This window comes from Condylostylus longicornis, unplaced genomic scaffold (genome assembly GCF_029603195.1).
Source record: "Condylostylus longicornis isolate FDR11 unplaced genomic scaffold, ASM2960319v2 ptg000005l, whole genome shotgun sequence".
Taxonomy (NCBI): Eukaryota; Metazoa; Arthropoda; class Insecta; order Diptera; family Dolichopodidae; genus Condylostylus; species Condylostylus longicornis.
The window spans coordinates 4051461-4068270 of record NW_026577974.1 but is presented as its reverse complement, the minus strand read 5'-3'; the positions used below and the strand labels follow the sequence as shown (position 1 = coordinate 4068270).

At 21.6% G+C, this 16810-nt stretch overlaps 2 protein-coding genes across 2 annotated transcripts; both read left to right on the top strand.

Moving 5' to 3' along the window:
- Nucleotides 1-899: 899 nt before the first annotated feature.
- On the top strand, nucleotides 900-4305 carry LOC129616517 (putative uncharacterized protein DDB_G0286901). Its single transcript, XM_055532175.1, has 4 exons — nucleotides 900-1005; nucleotides 2874-3565; nucleotides 3887-4055; nucleotides 4162-4305. Exons 2-4 carry the CDS (start codon nucleotides 3132-3134, stop codon nucleotides 4303-4305), a joined length of 747 nt encoding a protein of 248 aa, XP_055388150.1. The 5' UTR covers nucleotides 900-1005; nucleotides 2874-3131.
- LOC129615747 (meiosis regulator and mRNA stability factor 1-like) lies at nucleotides 3809-8702 on the top strand. Its single transcript, XM_055531122.1, has 10 exons — nucleotides 3809-4055; nucleotides 4162-4293; nucleotides 4928-5683; nucleotides 5779-6504; nucleotides 6571-6774; nucleotides 6841-6994; nucleotides 7051-7158; nucleotides 7232-7959; nucleotides 8017-8112; nucleotides 8336-8702. Exons 3-10 carry the CDS (start codon nucleotides 4952-4954, stop codon nucleotides 8480-8482), a joined length of 2895 nt encoding a protein of 964 aa, XP_055387097.1. The 5' UTR covers nucleotides 3809-4055; nucleotides 4162-4293; nucleotides 4928-4951; the 3' UTR covers nucleotides 8483-8702.
- The last annotated feature ends 8108 nt before the right edge of the window (nucleotides 8703-16810 follow it).

Genomic DNA, 16810 nt, shown 5'->3' with positions numbered 1-16810 from the left:
GAAGCTTATAGTGACTGCTATGTAGTGTACCATTAGAAATTTGCTTTGCAGTTCCACCCTTAACAACTGAATTTCCAGAAAAACCCTACCTATATGTACGTAGGTATATACATAAATATGTTTCTAATTAATTGTATGTTTACAATATCGCTATTCCAATTATTAACATAATGGTTGTAGTGTAATTTAATCGTTAACACGAATGTCCAAAATATGTTTACAAGTGTATGTACAGTTTCGAAACAAAGTTCGTTCGAGGAATTTGAATTTCAAATAATGTTCGTCCATAAACATAGTACGAGAAGATTTATCGATATTGAAAAGACTGATTAAATTTTTATTATACATTAATTAATATAAATAATAATAATATTAATCAATTCAATTTGTGTGAATATTCAGAGTTTTTCGAAAACTCTTAAAACACCTAGTATGCTTATGGCACATTCCTTTTGATTATAATTTGCATTTTGACGAAGAGTTATTTTGATCATTTTAATATTCACATATTGTGACAGAAGGGTATTAAGCATATTATTTTTAACTATTATACAGTTATTTTTACGAGCGCCAAAAAATAAACGAAATTTAAATTTAGCTACTCTTTTAATGTAAATTAAAAATCAAAATCAGTTGAAGTAATGTTGGTGCACTGTTCATTTCAAAAGTTCTAAGAGAAGGCAGAAAAAAAAATAAAAATTTTTTTTTTCTATAAAAAATATCCGACTATATTTGTTTTATTTGTAAAATATGCAATAATATATATATATACATATTATATATATTAATTATATTCAATTTAGTGAATAAACAATATTTTTTTAAAGTGTTTTAATTGTATTATCTATTTAATATTTTAATTATTTTAAAATACAACTTTACATATATAAATATTTCCGTTAACTATTTTTATAATATCAAAATCGAAAAAAAAAAAAATAGTAAAGCCACACTGACAAATTTTAATTATTTTTAGTGATTAATTGAATTTGTAAATGATCAAACGTAAGAATTTATTTGAATATTTTATTTTTTTACAATTATTCTTAAAAAATTAAAAAAGCTGTAATATGCACTGGTAACATTTTTGGGTAAGATTTTGTTGAAAAATTTGTTTTTTTTTTTTTTTTGGCGGGAAACGTTTTACTTATATCTTAATCTTTTATTGAAGAACATACATAAGTATGTATATATATTAAATTTAACTAAAGATTCACATTAAGTTAAACTGCCTTATTATATTTTGATAAAATTTTAATAATAATATAATTTTCTCTATTTGAGAATTAAGCTTAATTGAGATTTATAACCTGTTGGTATATCTAGCTAAAGAAATTATTATAGTTTGCAGATGGTAAAAATGGGGTAACATTGCCCCGCGTCCACCATATAAGAATCTATTGTACTCCAATATGTGAGACACGCTTCTATAACATCTTCTCGAGATCTACTGGCCTTGATGATTTTGAGTAATTGGAAAGCTCCGACAGATCGCAACTCCGCCGGTATAAGTACGTTATTCCCCAGTTAGTAAAGTAATTATTACTAACTGTTCTCAGATATATTTAAACCAATAATAACACAAGGACCTATATAGGTTTTTAAAAAATGTATGAAATTTAAAAAATTGTGTTGGAATTAATTGCAACAACTCCATTATATTAATCTTATGTTATAGGTACCTACATATATCTACATTTAAAGTTAATATTTGACTCTACTAAATATTGAAAGAATTTGTATGAGGTACTAAATTGTATTAATGCTTAAATTTAATACAAGAGTATTATTAAATTTACATTCAAGCATAGTCATCTTATATTCATCTATCTTCATAGTTGCCTAGTTTCATATGTGATCCATGTGTATATTAATAAAATAACCTCAAGGACCTTATATGATTTTTATGGTTTTTATTAAAATAATTACTAAAATTAACAATATTAATGGAAATTTAAAAAAAGATTTACGTAAATAATATCTTAACTAATAATAACATATTTTATGCATAAATAATTTTCAATATATTTATAATAAGTAAAAGTGTGTAGGTAGGTTGGTACTTAAATATCTACCTATTTACTGTAATTAAATTTTATTGCTTATGTAGGTATAAATCAGAAATTAAATATTAAAACATGTTATTATTTTACCCAGTAAATGATCTAATAAATAGTTACAAGCTATATAACATTTTCTCTATATACCATTTATTACATGTAGTACAAACTCATATTAATATTATAATAAAATAATAATATGCCATACAATATAAATTAAAATACAAATTGAATTTATAAAAATTTAATTAAAAATAATTTTCTATTGTTTTTTTAATTAATTAGCACGTATTATATTATAAGTAGCTTCCTACGAGATTTATTTTTTTATAAATTTTTCAGGGATTAAAGCCTAATATTAATTAAGTAGATTATAAAAATAAGTGAAAAAAGATTTTAAATAAGTTTTGATACAATAAAGCAATTGAAATTTAAAAAATTAATTCTAAAATAGTATAACATAAAAATATTTAAATTTTGTTCTGGAATATGCGAGAACTTTTGCTTCTTAATTTAAATAATACATAAATATGTACGTAGTAATTGTAAATAGTTATAAAATATAATTAAATTTAATAGGTACATATGTTTGTATTTCCTGTTATTCGTTTTCTACCATAACTCTTCGCGTCCTCCAATCACTCTAATAATTGCTCGTTTATTATAGTCTATTATAAAGGTATGAACACAATAATTTACTTATAGCTATGTATTTTGAATAAAAAAATTATAATTTCTTTAATTTTATATATTTTACCATAGATTTAAATATAATTAAGCTTATTGTTAATTTCTTTTTATCTGTTTGCTTAGATCATTACAAAAGAACATCCGAAAAAAATTCTTTATCATCTGTGCTTATTTTAAATATTCATCATCAAGGGTCTTTGATACATGATACATCCATCCATATACATACCTTCGAATTGCAAAAAATATTTGTGTCTTATATGAATTTCTGTGATCAACCAGCATTATTGAAAATTAAGAATTGTTGAAACCAATATTTTTGAAAAAATAGGATATACATAAATACTATATTACTGGAAAAAAAAAATCTATACTGAAATAATGAATTTCTCAACATTTATTAAAAATTCATCAACAACTCAAAATAATGGCAATAATAATTTGTCCAATTCAAACAATAATTTAACTAATAATGATGCTGTTTTAACAACAAATAGTATTTTATCAAGTACAACACCATCATATATACCATCATGGTTAGGACAATCAAATACTAATTTAAATAATGATAACACCTTTAATATTAATTCACAATTTCAATATACAAATACTAATGGAGTTACAATGAATCATTATAATAATAATTGTAATGGTAATATTTATAATCGTAATCGTTATGCTCCATATCAAAATCGATCTTATTCAACTGGTAGTATAAATTTTACTAATAACAATAATAATCAATTATTACAACAACCATTATTGAATCAATCATTTTCTTCGATTACTGCACCCCATAATAATTGTACAAAATCGTTAACATATGATAATTTTAATAAAGTCTTAACTGAATCAACAAATTTTTATAATAATAATAATAATAATATTATTAATAACAATAATAATAATAATAATGAAAGTAATAATAAGAAGAAAACAAGTATAATAAATAACAATAATAACAATAATGTACTTTCGAAAAATTTTCAATCATATAATACAACATTATCATCATCGAGTATGTCAACATCAAATTATTCTCAACTTAATAATTTAATTTTAAGTACTTACACTGATATACCGAGTACTAATTCAATAAATAATAATAATAATAATGTTAACAATAATAATAACAGTAATAATCCGAATCAACCAATAACGTTACAAATAAATAATCTTGATTATTCTCTTGAGGAACAACATTTACGCGGTTTTCTTGTAAACCAGTTAAAACCAATAACACCGGTGATTTCTTTAATATTTGAAGGAAGCTCTTGTGCCAAGGTTACTGTTCCTGATTTATATGTAAGTTTATTATATCATATTACATATGCATATTATATTGTTTGTTTTTATACAATGTTTTTCCTCATAAATTATTAATGTTCTCTTTTTTTTTTAACATTTTTAGTACGCTAAACTGGTAGTATCGACTTTGCATAGAAAAAAAATTGGTTATAAAAGAGTTGTTGTATCATATACAAGAGATTCTTCAACAACTGAAATTTCAACATTACGGTGTCAAGTAGCAGGACTACTAAAGGTAATCATTTAATAAATCATCTTTTGTACTTTGATGTGCGTTTTAAATACAAAATCTCTTTTACTGGATGAGTTGTGGGAAGCTTTTACACATGATTGAAGTTCTTTTTGTTTTTTAATAAATTCCAACATCTGTGTGTGAGATATTAAAAAATTAAATTTTCTTTTCCGGTTTAGCAAGGATTTTTTTCACTTTATTTTTGTGGTTTAACAATAATTGTTGTTTTTCTTTAAGCGGCGTTAATTCCGACAAATTTTAATAATGGGATCGATTATTTTTCAATGACTTCAAGGTTTTTATAACAATTTTGTATATATTTAATTTGTTATCTTCCTGTTTTGACTGCACCTTTTAAGCATAATTTCTGATTTTACATAAGAATATTATAAGGTGATTAAAAAATAATGGAATAAATATGTCGAAACGAAAAGTCTTAAATGATCCGTTATATGTTACTTAAATTAATGACATTATAATTTATTAAATATATGCACTGTATGTAATTTTCAATTATTGAAAAATATAAAAAAATATACATGTATGTAAAATAAGTGCTATAATGTTTTTGTACCAGAAATCAAATTTAATAAATAGGTGTTGAATATAAATAACTAATGAATTTATTTAATTTTAGGATGTTCCCTACTGTACTTTACCAATGTATAGATTTCGTGAACTTTTTCAATCACGTTTCAAAACATCAATCAGTATATTGGATTTATATAAAATGCAAGATATTTGTAATATTACAACTGATAAAAATGATGATAAACATATAAGTTTAAATACAGAATTAATCAATTCAATTGAAAATAATGCTTTAATGGAAGGTTTACAAGAGAGTGTACCATATTGTTCAATACATTTTCACAAGGAACAACATAAAGGATGGGCTGAACAAGAAATTGAACCATTACCAAATGTATTTATGACAATTTCTGAAATAAGACAAATTATATGTCCATTATTAAAATCACATACGGGTGATATACCAGTTGCCAGTTTAGTTTATTGTATTGCTGGTGAACTTGGAATACAAATTAATCGAAATGAAAATGGAGTCAATTTAGAACACTTAATTTGTTGTATTAATGGTGTACAAACATCAATTAATAATTTTGGTATAAAAGTATTAGGATGGTTAGTACCAGAAAATGTTGTTGGTAAAGAAAATAGTGATCGTTTTATTAAAAATAATTCACCAAGTGATCCTTTGTATCAAATATCAAAAGAAGTTATAGAATTAATTAAAATGTCACCAAAATCAACAATGAAATTTAATCGTTTTATACCAGCATATCATAATCATTTTGGTAAACAGTGCCGTGTTGCTGATTATGGTTATACTAAATTGATTGAATTATTTGAAGCATTATCATCAGTTGTTCAGGTATTACTTTTAATTTTAAATTTAATTAAGTTAACTAAATAAAATTTTAAGAATTCTGTTAAATAATTAATTATTCATTATTAATTTTTTAAAAGATAATGGGCGATGGTGAAAATCGTCAAATTACACTCACACATCGTATACAAATAAGGCGTTTTACAACAGATCTATTACGAATTATCAGATCCCAGGGAAATAAATCAATTCTCTTATCTCAATTACCAGAAATTTTTGCTCAAACTCAAAATCGTATTTTTGATATAACAGATTATGGAGTATGCGCTATTGAGGATATTTTGGATGGACTAGCAAATTCTAATATAATTGTTGTAACACCAATACAAAATGGTAATGACATTTTAATTTCTATCCCAAAAAGGAAGCAAACAATATTAGAAATTGAAAAAACTTGCGTTTTTGCTGGAGAAGTTGTTGATTTGTTATGTAATGCGCCGCAATATTCTATATTATTTCAAAAATTTGTTCGTTCATATCATTATCATTTTGGTTATCAATGCCGTTTAAGTGATTATGGATTTTTAAAATTAGCTGATCTTATGGAAGCCATCCAAGGAGTTGTAGAAATTGAAATAACAAATGATGAAGATAAAAAGATTTTTTTGTCTCCAAAAGTAGCAAGACGAGTTTTTGCTGAACAATTAGAAGAACTAATTAAAGTGAATTCAGGAGCTCCAAATACATGCATGAAACTAGATGATGTTTTATTGTTCCATAAAAAGAAATACGGATATCAGATTCAAAGTCAAACCTTAGGGTTTGCAAATATATTCGATGCTATTAGAGAGTTACCATATATTGAGGTAAAAAGTTATTAATATCGAACGTTTATTTTACGTATTTAAATTTATGATCAATTTTATTTGTAGATAATTGAAATCGAAAGCCAATTATGGATTGTATGCCATTTAAATGATGCTAATTTTCGCGATCAAACCTATAGAATTTGCAAGATAATACTAAATTCAGAACCAAATGATATTTCTTTAAACGAATTACTGAACTTATATTACGCGACCTACAACGAAATTATTACCGAAAATTCATTATTAGCAATGAAATATGCCATAGAAGTAAGAGGATTTAAGCGGATTAAATTTAATAATAATTTTGTAAAATTCTATTTTTAAATATTTAAGATTAAAATGGATAAAGGTACAACTTTGGTTATTTTAACACGTTTAATGAGGTATATTATGAAAGTTGTTAAAGTAATTGATCAATATAAAACATTAACATTGGGTGAAATAAAGAAATATTTGAGTATAACTTTAGGCGATTGTTTTAAAATTGGTAAATTGAGGTATACAAAATTTAATATATGATATTATTATAAAAGTGTTTTTAAGGTTACCCCAACATTACATCTTTTATTCGGGCATTTCCTGATATTTTCAATTTCGAACTGAACAGTTTAGTTGATCGTAGTAATATATCTCTTGTTTCAACATGCCCTTGTAAGTTTTACCTCTAATTTCATTAATACGTGTTTTAATAAGTACTATAACTCTTTTATTTTAAAAATTCTAGTGACTTCAAACAGCCCAGTCAATAATTCTGTAACAACGCAAGTCATGCATAATATACCGTTAATGAAGGAAAATATTTTATCAAATAATAATTATAATAATATTGATAATGATAACAAAAATAATAATTTAATTTGTATGAAAAATTTCTTCGAAAATGAAAATGAGAATAAATATTCAAATTACATAAATTCTTATAAATTTATTTCGACCGGAGATAAAAACAAATTACCGTCTGAATCAACTGATGATCAATACAAATATTCAGTTAATTATGAAAATGAATATCATAAAAGACAATTTCTACAATTACAATCAGATCAACAGCAACCATTTATTCAGTCACTTTATGGAAAGGATAATTCATTTAATGTATCATTGAACTCTTCAAATACTTCTATTGATTTAAATTCAACTGCAACTAATATAAATTTAAACAAAAATGTGAATAGTTTAAGTTTAAGTAATGGCAGTGCCAATAGCGTAACAAGCAGTTGTGATGGAATGAACTTTAGTGCTGAAGTTAATTCAACAGATATTAACAACAATGATCCGTTTGGTGATTTTCCACAACTATGGACTAATGGAAATATGGATTATTTTAATGATAATCTAAATTATAGCAAGAATGATGATATTTTTGGATTATCAAAGATTACAGAAAAAACTAAAAACATTGATAATAAGTCTGAATTGAATAATAAAGAAAATGTCACTGATCATTCAGAGGTTATTGAATATTCATAAAAAATTTTAAATATTTTATTGTTCAATTTTTTTTTTAAGATTCATTCATTTTGGGTTGATCCAATTTGGGGGAATAATAACAAGCATTCTAATTTATCTCATGATCAAAAGAATTCTACAATTGAAGAAGATCCAGTAAGAAAATTTTATGCACTCTAATGGAACAGTATTATTCTTTTTTTCATTCTAATCATTTAATTATTATTTATCTTTAATTAGTTAAAGATTTTCATAAAAATATTATACAAGTTAATTCATTTCTGAAATTGCTAATAGTTCCTAATATTAATTAGAATGAGGAAAACATTTTTTTTTTGTTAGTATAAATGATATTAATTTTTGTTTTATTTATTTTTAGGCGAAATTCAATTTACTTGAATTACAAGCGTATAATGTAATTCAGCCAACATTAGAAAATTCATTTCAACTATCAAAAACAGAGAACATGAAGAAAAATATGTTTTCACTTGATAGTTCTGACGAAAAAACTTTCTTAGAACAATAAAAAAATATGTAAATAGAAATATTAAATTTCAATTAAATTAAAATTTTAAATTATCAATTAAAGGAAAAATTTGTTTTAAAATAAATATTAATATTCATTAAAATTATTATAATAACAATTAATTAACGTAGGTATTGTTAATTTTTATATTATAAATTTTATATTCTTTTTATTCATATTTTTTTTGAAAATATTTTCCCTAACTAAACAATAATGTCGAAAACAAGATTATTATTATAAAATATATATATTTTTCTTTGTTTCATAATAATTTTTATTCTACTTTTAATTATGATTATAATTTTATATTTAAATTAATTGTAATAATAATTATATTTTTTTAATGCTTAAAATCTTAATTATATGGAAATTAAGATTTATTTATTAATTTTTGTTATATAAACCGTAATTGATTGATTTTTTTTTTTGAATGTAAGAAAAATTATAATTGTAATTGTATGATATAGCACATTTTATTTCATTTTTATTAAATTAACAAAAAATATACGTATAAAATAATTTAAAATTAAAATTAATATTAAATACTGCTTATAAAAGAGTCACAAATTGAAATAACCATATTTTTAGATATTTTATTATTTTTTAAAGTTCTTAAGCATAAATGTATAATACTGCATCGTTGCAAATTTAAATTCTATAAGAAATATTTTAAATTTTTTGTCTAATGAAGATCAATACTTATATAAAATCAATACTTACCTGTCTTTAAATATTTATTTCATATTTATTTTTTTTTGTTACTATTAAATTAATAATTATTTTTAAATAATTATTTAATAGTAACAATTACTTGTAATTTACTACCAACAGTTTTGATCTTTATAACATGCAATTTTTATTTGAATGAGAGTTTCAGACTTAAGAAATTTGCAAATAAATTTAAAACAACTTTAAAACAATGCAGATTTATATTACGTTTTTTAGAATTGTAAGAAAAAAAAATAAAACACTATCAGAAAATATGCTCAACACTTTTACGTTTATTAAATTTGTGACAACTGTATTAATAATATTTAACATGATGTTATAAATGTTTATAAAAGTGATTGTTCAATTAGTATAATTCGATAGTATTATAATAATATCAATTATTTATAAAAATTTTTTATACATATATTTTCTAAATTGTGCATATTTGTAAAAAAAAAAATTAATAATTACATTTATTATTAGGTATTCAATGTAATACACATATAAATGTCAAAAATATTTATTTGGTAAATTAAGTGATAAATATTGTCAAACCTTTAAAAGAATGTATTTAAAAAACAATTCATAAATTAAAAGAGAAAACATTAATTTAAAAATATATATGAAATTATAGACTTAAAAAAATAATTATAAAATTTAAGTAAATTATATAGAGAAAAAAAAAGGAAAGCAAAATTTTTCAAAAAAAAAAAAATAATAAAAATATAAAATATAAGTTTTTAATTTACATTTTATATAATTTTCAATTTAATAAATTATTTTTTTAAACATTCATTTTAAAAATTTTTGAGTTTTATTCTAAAAATGGTATCACTATATCATTTAGTTTTTAAGCTTTCATAACAAAACATAATAATCTCGTTTAGAAATTTAAATTCCCAGATATATTAAAATAATAGTTTCACTGTTTTTAGTTTATTATTTTGTAGAAACTTAAGTAAATATAATTATAAAATTATTACGTTTAATTTTTAATAATGAATTTACATTATTAAAATTATATGAAATATTTCAAGCTTTTTTTATACGTATGTATTATCTTTATAAAAAAGTATTATTTTACATGAAGATAAGAAAATATTAAATGGAAATAAATTAATTACAAAATTGTAAACTATTATGTATGTTTGTACTCTCGAATTTAAGATGAAGCTTTATTAATGAAGGTATTGAATTAAAATAAGTAAAGCTGATTCTAATTCTAGACAGATTGTAGATAATAATCAATTGTACATTATAAAAATTTTAAGTTTAATATAACTGAGGAAATAAAATAAAAATATATATAGGCATACATAAGTTTTTGATAAATGTAGGCTCAGTTAAAGATCAACTACATTGAAAATAATTTAATAGAAAAGGAAAAATTTAAATAAATTAAGTGTCTTGTCTGAACGCTAACATATATTTTTTTTTCAATTTAATATTTCAATTAAAAGTATTTTATTGTTTTTTCTTGATATCCAAAAAGAGTATCGTTAGAATTTTACAGAAATAAATTGTATATTATAAGGTGTACGATAAAAAGAATAATGACTTTAGTAATATCACAAATTACAAATATTTTATATTTCTCTTAATTTCTTTAAGTGCTTAAATATAAAATTAAATATTAAATTGTTTTTTATGTTATAAGAAATTACAAATTATTTGGAAGAGTAATATTCTTTAGTTTTAAGTTAATCTTCAATAGAAATATTAGCAATATTATTTTTTGTCATTTTGCACTATATGTATACACTTACTTTAAACATTTACTTAAAAACTATGCTGTAAAATATCAAATTAATCAAAAATTAAATTAAAATTAAAAAATTGATCATTCAATAATTAGATTCATGCAATAATTAGATTAAAATTCGTGCATAATTTTCAATTATTTTTAAAATTTTAATTTACAAAGTAATTTACAATATTTTCTATACCAGTTTTTTATTATATTGTTATAGTATTTGCGCTATATAATGTGTAAATTTCTATATATAATGCTACTTTTAAATACAGATTAATGTGAAAATTTTCACAATCTAATATTCAATTAGGAAAATTTTTTCATTTATGCATAAATTCATATACATACGTAAATGAAAGTATTTACATTATATATTTTTATCAATGAACTCGCACTTCAATATTCTATTGCCCATGATTTTTACTTTTTCTGTTTCTTTTTCTTAGATGTAGCTATTTCTGAATGAACTTGAATTCTATGAATGAATTAAATTTTTTTTCTTTTTGTTTCTTTCAAAAATTTCAAGTGTAATTCTGTAACAAAAATTGTATGTAATTTGTTTTGTAAATGTAAAGTAATATTTGAATAGAAAATTTTTGTTCTGATTTCGTTTCTTTATTCAATTCAATTTAATATTTGTGTAAGATTTTTTTATTCGCTTAATATAATTTTAGGATTTTTCCATTTCTTTTGGACTTTTTTGATAAAATATGTGCCAATTTTAAATTTAAGAGTTTCTGATAAAAACAATTAAGTGATATTTAATTAAATTTATGTATGTATATTTATAAATTGCCAAAAATATAAGTTTTTAAAGAAAAATATTACTTTTAGTTGTGTTTTTGTCGGAAAACATTATAAATATCATAAATATGGTGCTCTTTGATTAAGAAGTAAAATTTGGGGCATCTTACATTATACGAATATATGAAATGAATTAATTTACAATTTAAAAAACAAAAATTTGATATCAAAATTTAAAATTAGGTTATGCATTTTGTGGTGCAAAATTAATTATGTATGTTAAATTTTTTTGTACATTTTTATCGGAATTGCTTGAAATTTAAGAAAGTTTTAATCTTATTTCTTGTTTGTTTTTGCTGGCGGAGATAAAAATTTTGCATTAAAATAAAAAAGAAATAATAGGTCTACGAGTTTGATATTGTTTTTTTTTTTTTATATTTTACATTTTATTATGATTGTGTATAAATTTGCCTAGTATCTTTAAATCTTTTTTAAAAAATTGCTCAAATAATAAATATTTGAATAGACCCTAAACTGGTTCCAAAAAAGGCCTATTGTGGGACAATGTTTTTCTTTACCCATGGAGATCTACACGCTGGTATATGTCAATGCACCACTGCAGAAACACTGCATATAAGCATATAATATGTACATGCTGTATGTACATAAGGATAGTTTTTCTTTAATTTTAATTTTAAAATTTTTTTACATTCCAATATGCTTTTTTCTTTATTTGATTAGTTTTCGAGTATGTATGTAAATACTTACAAGTTTATACGTACATATATTAATGAATATTTTAGTAATATTCGAAAATATCACCTAGAGCTTAAAATCTGTCAAATTAATTTCAAACACTGCATAAGTATGTTGACATCCAAGTAAATAATAACAATGTTGACACGCACCAAAATATTATTAATCAGTTGATTGCAAACACTATGCTACTTATACAAAAAAAAAAATAACAAAAATATTTATCTTTCTAATAATTTAGAAATTTTTTAAAGGTTTAGTATAAGCAATTAAAATAGTAAATGTTTAACTATTTTAAGTTAATTTAAAAAATGGACCTTTTCTGCATACCTCACCACATTTTTAATATGTACATACGCAAATGTCTTGAGGCATAATAATGCATCTAAGTATAAATAAAGTCATAAAAATACAATTAAATTCTTGTTAATTTTAAAAAATATTTTTATACATTACATGTGTATACATTTATATACGAGTACTTTTCAAAGTAATCATTTAATAATAATAAGTCTCTCTCCGGTAATTATGATAATATTCTAATGAGAAAAAGAAACAAAAAAAAAACAAGTACATTTTAGTTATGCGCACACTTATTATACCAAATTGTGTACCTACTTACTTGTTTTACTAGTGCACATATATGTAGGCGCATTTATAATATTCATAAAAAGTTTTATACTTAAAAGTTACACAATAAAAGAAAATTTATTTTTTTTTTCTTATCAGTTCAAATAATGATGATGATGAAAAAAAAAAATGAAAAGAAATTCAAATTTTTTTCTTTTTAATTTTTTTAAGAAATTCTAGACTGGAATTTAATTCAGTTATTATTTTTATGTTTTAGAAGTCAGTTGACAAATTGAGAGAATAACGGTATTTCTTTAAAAAAAAGAGAAATAAAATTGTTATAATTTTTTATATTTTTTTTTTTAAATTTAACTAATTAGACTTTATTAATTTAATTTATGTTTGACATAAATATAAATTTTTTTTTACATATTTTCCAATATGGACGTATAATTTTTTTGATTCAATTCTGTTCGTACCTATACAGTGTTTCTTTGATGATGGTACAAAATAAAATTGATGAATGAAACACCTATTTATTAGGTGCATATACATACACACAACAATAAATTATTAATAAAATTAATATAATAAAATCAATTGAAAAAAAAAATTATGTTTATTTAATTAATTATACCAAACAGTATTTAATTTTAAAAAATAATTTCACATAATATTTATATTAAATAACACTAAAAATTAAAATTAAAAAAATTAATAAATATATTATAAAAATTTACAAAATTATAATAAATAAATAAAATATTATAAATATTTTATATTAATATAAAAGTTCGGTGTGATCACTTAAGCATCAGCTGTTTTCCAAGAGAGAATTAATTATTATGTTTCTCTTAAAAAATACACGTGAGTATGAAAAAACAAAAAAATAAATACAAATAAAATATTATTTTTCCTTTCATTTGTTATATTAATTTTTTTTTATTTGTTATATTAATATAATTGCATGCACTACTATAAAATTTTATATTTACAATTTTTTTTGTTGAGAACACTTATTCAATATTCAATTCAAATTAAAAAAAAAAAATTCTAAAAATAAAATAATTAAAAAAAAATCCCTTATGCATAGCGGTCAAGCGAATGTTATATTTTTATAAAATTATTTAATGGCGTTTTGTTTGACAATTTTTTCTTTCAAAAATTTTCAACAATAAACATTATAAAAGAAAATCTTATATGTTGCATAATTATGAAGGAGTGTTTACACCAATATCTTGTCAAAATTTTTCTCTATATTTTTAACTGTATTAATTTTATTTTTTATTGTTTCAAAACCTTAAATACTTTATTTGACATGTGTGTTGTGTATGAAATAATGCGTGTGTTATGTATGAATGGCATTAATATATGTTTTATTTGCATTATATCAACATAATTGGATTAATACGAACATATGAATAATTTTTATACCAATTAAATTGAAAATTCCTCTTCAAATTAATGTGTGTTTCATTTTAAAATACATATAAAGTTTAGAAAAATTTTTATTTAATCAACTCTATACAGATTAACCTGATCCCTGACACATTCAAATATTATCAGTTAGGACTATCATACATACTGCACCTTACAGCAGTACTGCCCAAAAAAGACCAAAAAGTATTTCAAGTAATAATTTGGCAAGTAAATTGTTTGAATTTATAAGATTTATTTTGGCCTTCTAAAAATTTTAGGATAAAAACTAGCCCATAACTATCTAAAAATTGAACAGCATTGCCTTAGAATGTAGAATAATAAAATAATTTGTCATAAATAAAAAATAATTTATAAACAAAAACACACATCTGTTTCTTTATGTCAATTAAACTATATGACAATTTATACAATAAATCAAAAAAAGTAAAGTGTAAACTAACCTTAATAAAATAAAAATAAATTGAAAATAATAATAATATTTTTACCGGATCTTTTAATAATAATAATATAAAAAGAAATATAAGAAAAAAAATTTATAAAATAAAATAAAAATAATATCAAAACAAAAATATTATTGCAATTGTTTTGTGAGCCACTCAACTCAAGTATCATTGTACTCAACTATATTGTAAAAAAACAAAAAAAAAAAAATCTGGCATACATAGGTAAATAAATTTATACTAACGCCAATATTTTTCTTTTCTTATTTTGCCGGATTTTTTAATTGAAAAATTTTCAATAACCACATTTATGTATACACAATTTACTACGATACATAAACAATTCATAAAAGTTATAAAATGTGAATAGTAAAATTTCTATTGTGATATTGTTATAAATTTTCTTAATTTGGTTATTCAATTAATTAGTGATCAATTAAAAATATTACTTTTATAATATTGCGTTCTATACTTAGTATTTAGTATATAATATAGTGTACTACTATTTAATTAAATTTTCATAGGAATTTTAATATAAATGAATAAATTTTTACGTTTGAATATATTGTTAATTAGGAAATATTTTAATATATAAATTAAAAGAAATATAAAAGAAAACTTTATTAATTATAAGATGGTATATAAATGTGCAGTAGAATCTCTATATAAGGAACAGTGACATTTATGTGATGTCTTCTCTTATAAAAATTTTGAAATCTCTATTAAAATCTTATGATGGGATTATTATTGAGTGTTATACATATGTAAGTTTTAGAAAATTATTATGTTTTACAAAAATATATGAGTATACATGCCCAAAAAGACACAAATTCTCAAAGAAATACATAAATTTAAAAATTTTTTTGGTGCATATAAACATATCGTAATCCAAAGTCCATTTCTCTAAAACAACAAAAAAAATTTTTTTAAAGCAATATCTTATGCCAGTTGATTGCACGATAGACACAAGAGTGTATACCTTATTGATGCACTATAAATATATTTCGGGTTTAAATATATATAAATTTTTATGTGGACGCAGGATTGTCATCTAAAACTTAATACAAATATATTTTGTGGTTTAAAGCTGTCATCCGAGAATTTGAATATCAATTAAATTTCTGTTTTTTAATTTACTTTCCTAAGCATAACTTGCAAATTGTTACTTAGGATAGTTCTACTCTAAACACGTTATATGTATGTATGTACATAGATAATAGATAACTTGAAAATTTTAGAAAAAAATTTTAAATGTTCATTTAAGTTAATTTTAATTACTTTCATTTAAATATACCAGTACTTATGCTTTTGTGTTACTAACCACTTCTTCAACTCAACCAATTGAGGAATTTATTATGTGCACATATTTAATGTATATAGACCATATATTTAAGTAGGTATGTTATACATATTTTTCTTAATTAAAAAATTACAATTTATTCAAATTATTTTTGTTGACATGCTGTTTATTTTAAATTATACTTACATGTATAGTGCCTGTTCTAATTGTCTAAATTTAAATTTACTATTTGTACGTACATACATTTAATTTAAGTTTAACAACGTTACATGAAACCGACATTTTTTATAAATATGATTTACTTAATTTAACAAGACGAACTCTCAGATTTTAGAATAAAGAATCGTAGGTGTATTTTAGCTCTATAAAATTTTTACTTAATCATGTGGTGTTTTGGTTCCATAAGCTTTATGGTTATAAAAGATCTTTGATTTACCATGTATGATCTGTGATCAAACTAAAAATCTTTTCTATTATACACAATTTTACATTGTTATAGTAGTAAATGTGTATGGGACTTTGTATACTTAAAAATTTTAAATTTATTAAATATATTTATGTTTACCTATATAATATGTACATGGATATTTTAATTATAAACGAGCATTTGTATT

Excerpts from the sequence above, each read along its gene's own strand:
- LOC129615747 (XM_055531122.1), top strand. The coding sequence starts at position 4,952 with ATGTATAGATTTCGTGAACTTTTTCAATCACGTTTCAAAACATCAATC. Across the intron at positions 5,684-5,778 it reads CATTATCATCAGTTGTTCAG|ATAATGGGCGATGGTGAAAA; the intron begins GTATTACTTTTA and ends ATTTTTTAAAAG. Across the intron at positions 6,505-6,570 it reads GAGAGTTACCATATATTGAG|ATAATTGAAATCGAAAGCCA; the intron begins GTAAAAAGTTAT and ends TTTTATTTGTAG.
- LOC129616517 (XM_055532175.1), top strand. The coding sequence starts at position 3,132 with ATGAATTTCTCAACATTTATTAAAAATTCATCAACAACTCAAAATAAT. Across the intron at positions 3,566-3,886 it reads CATAATAATTGTACAAAATC|TAATAATCCGAATCAACCAA; the intron begins GTTAACATATGA and ends TAATAATAACAG. Across the intron at positions 4,056-4,161 it reads TTACTGTTCCTGATTTATAT|TACGCTAAACTGGTAGTATC; the intron begins GTAAGTTTATTA and ends TAACATTTTTAG.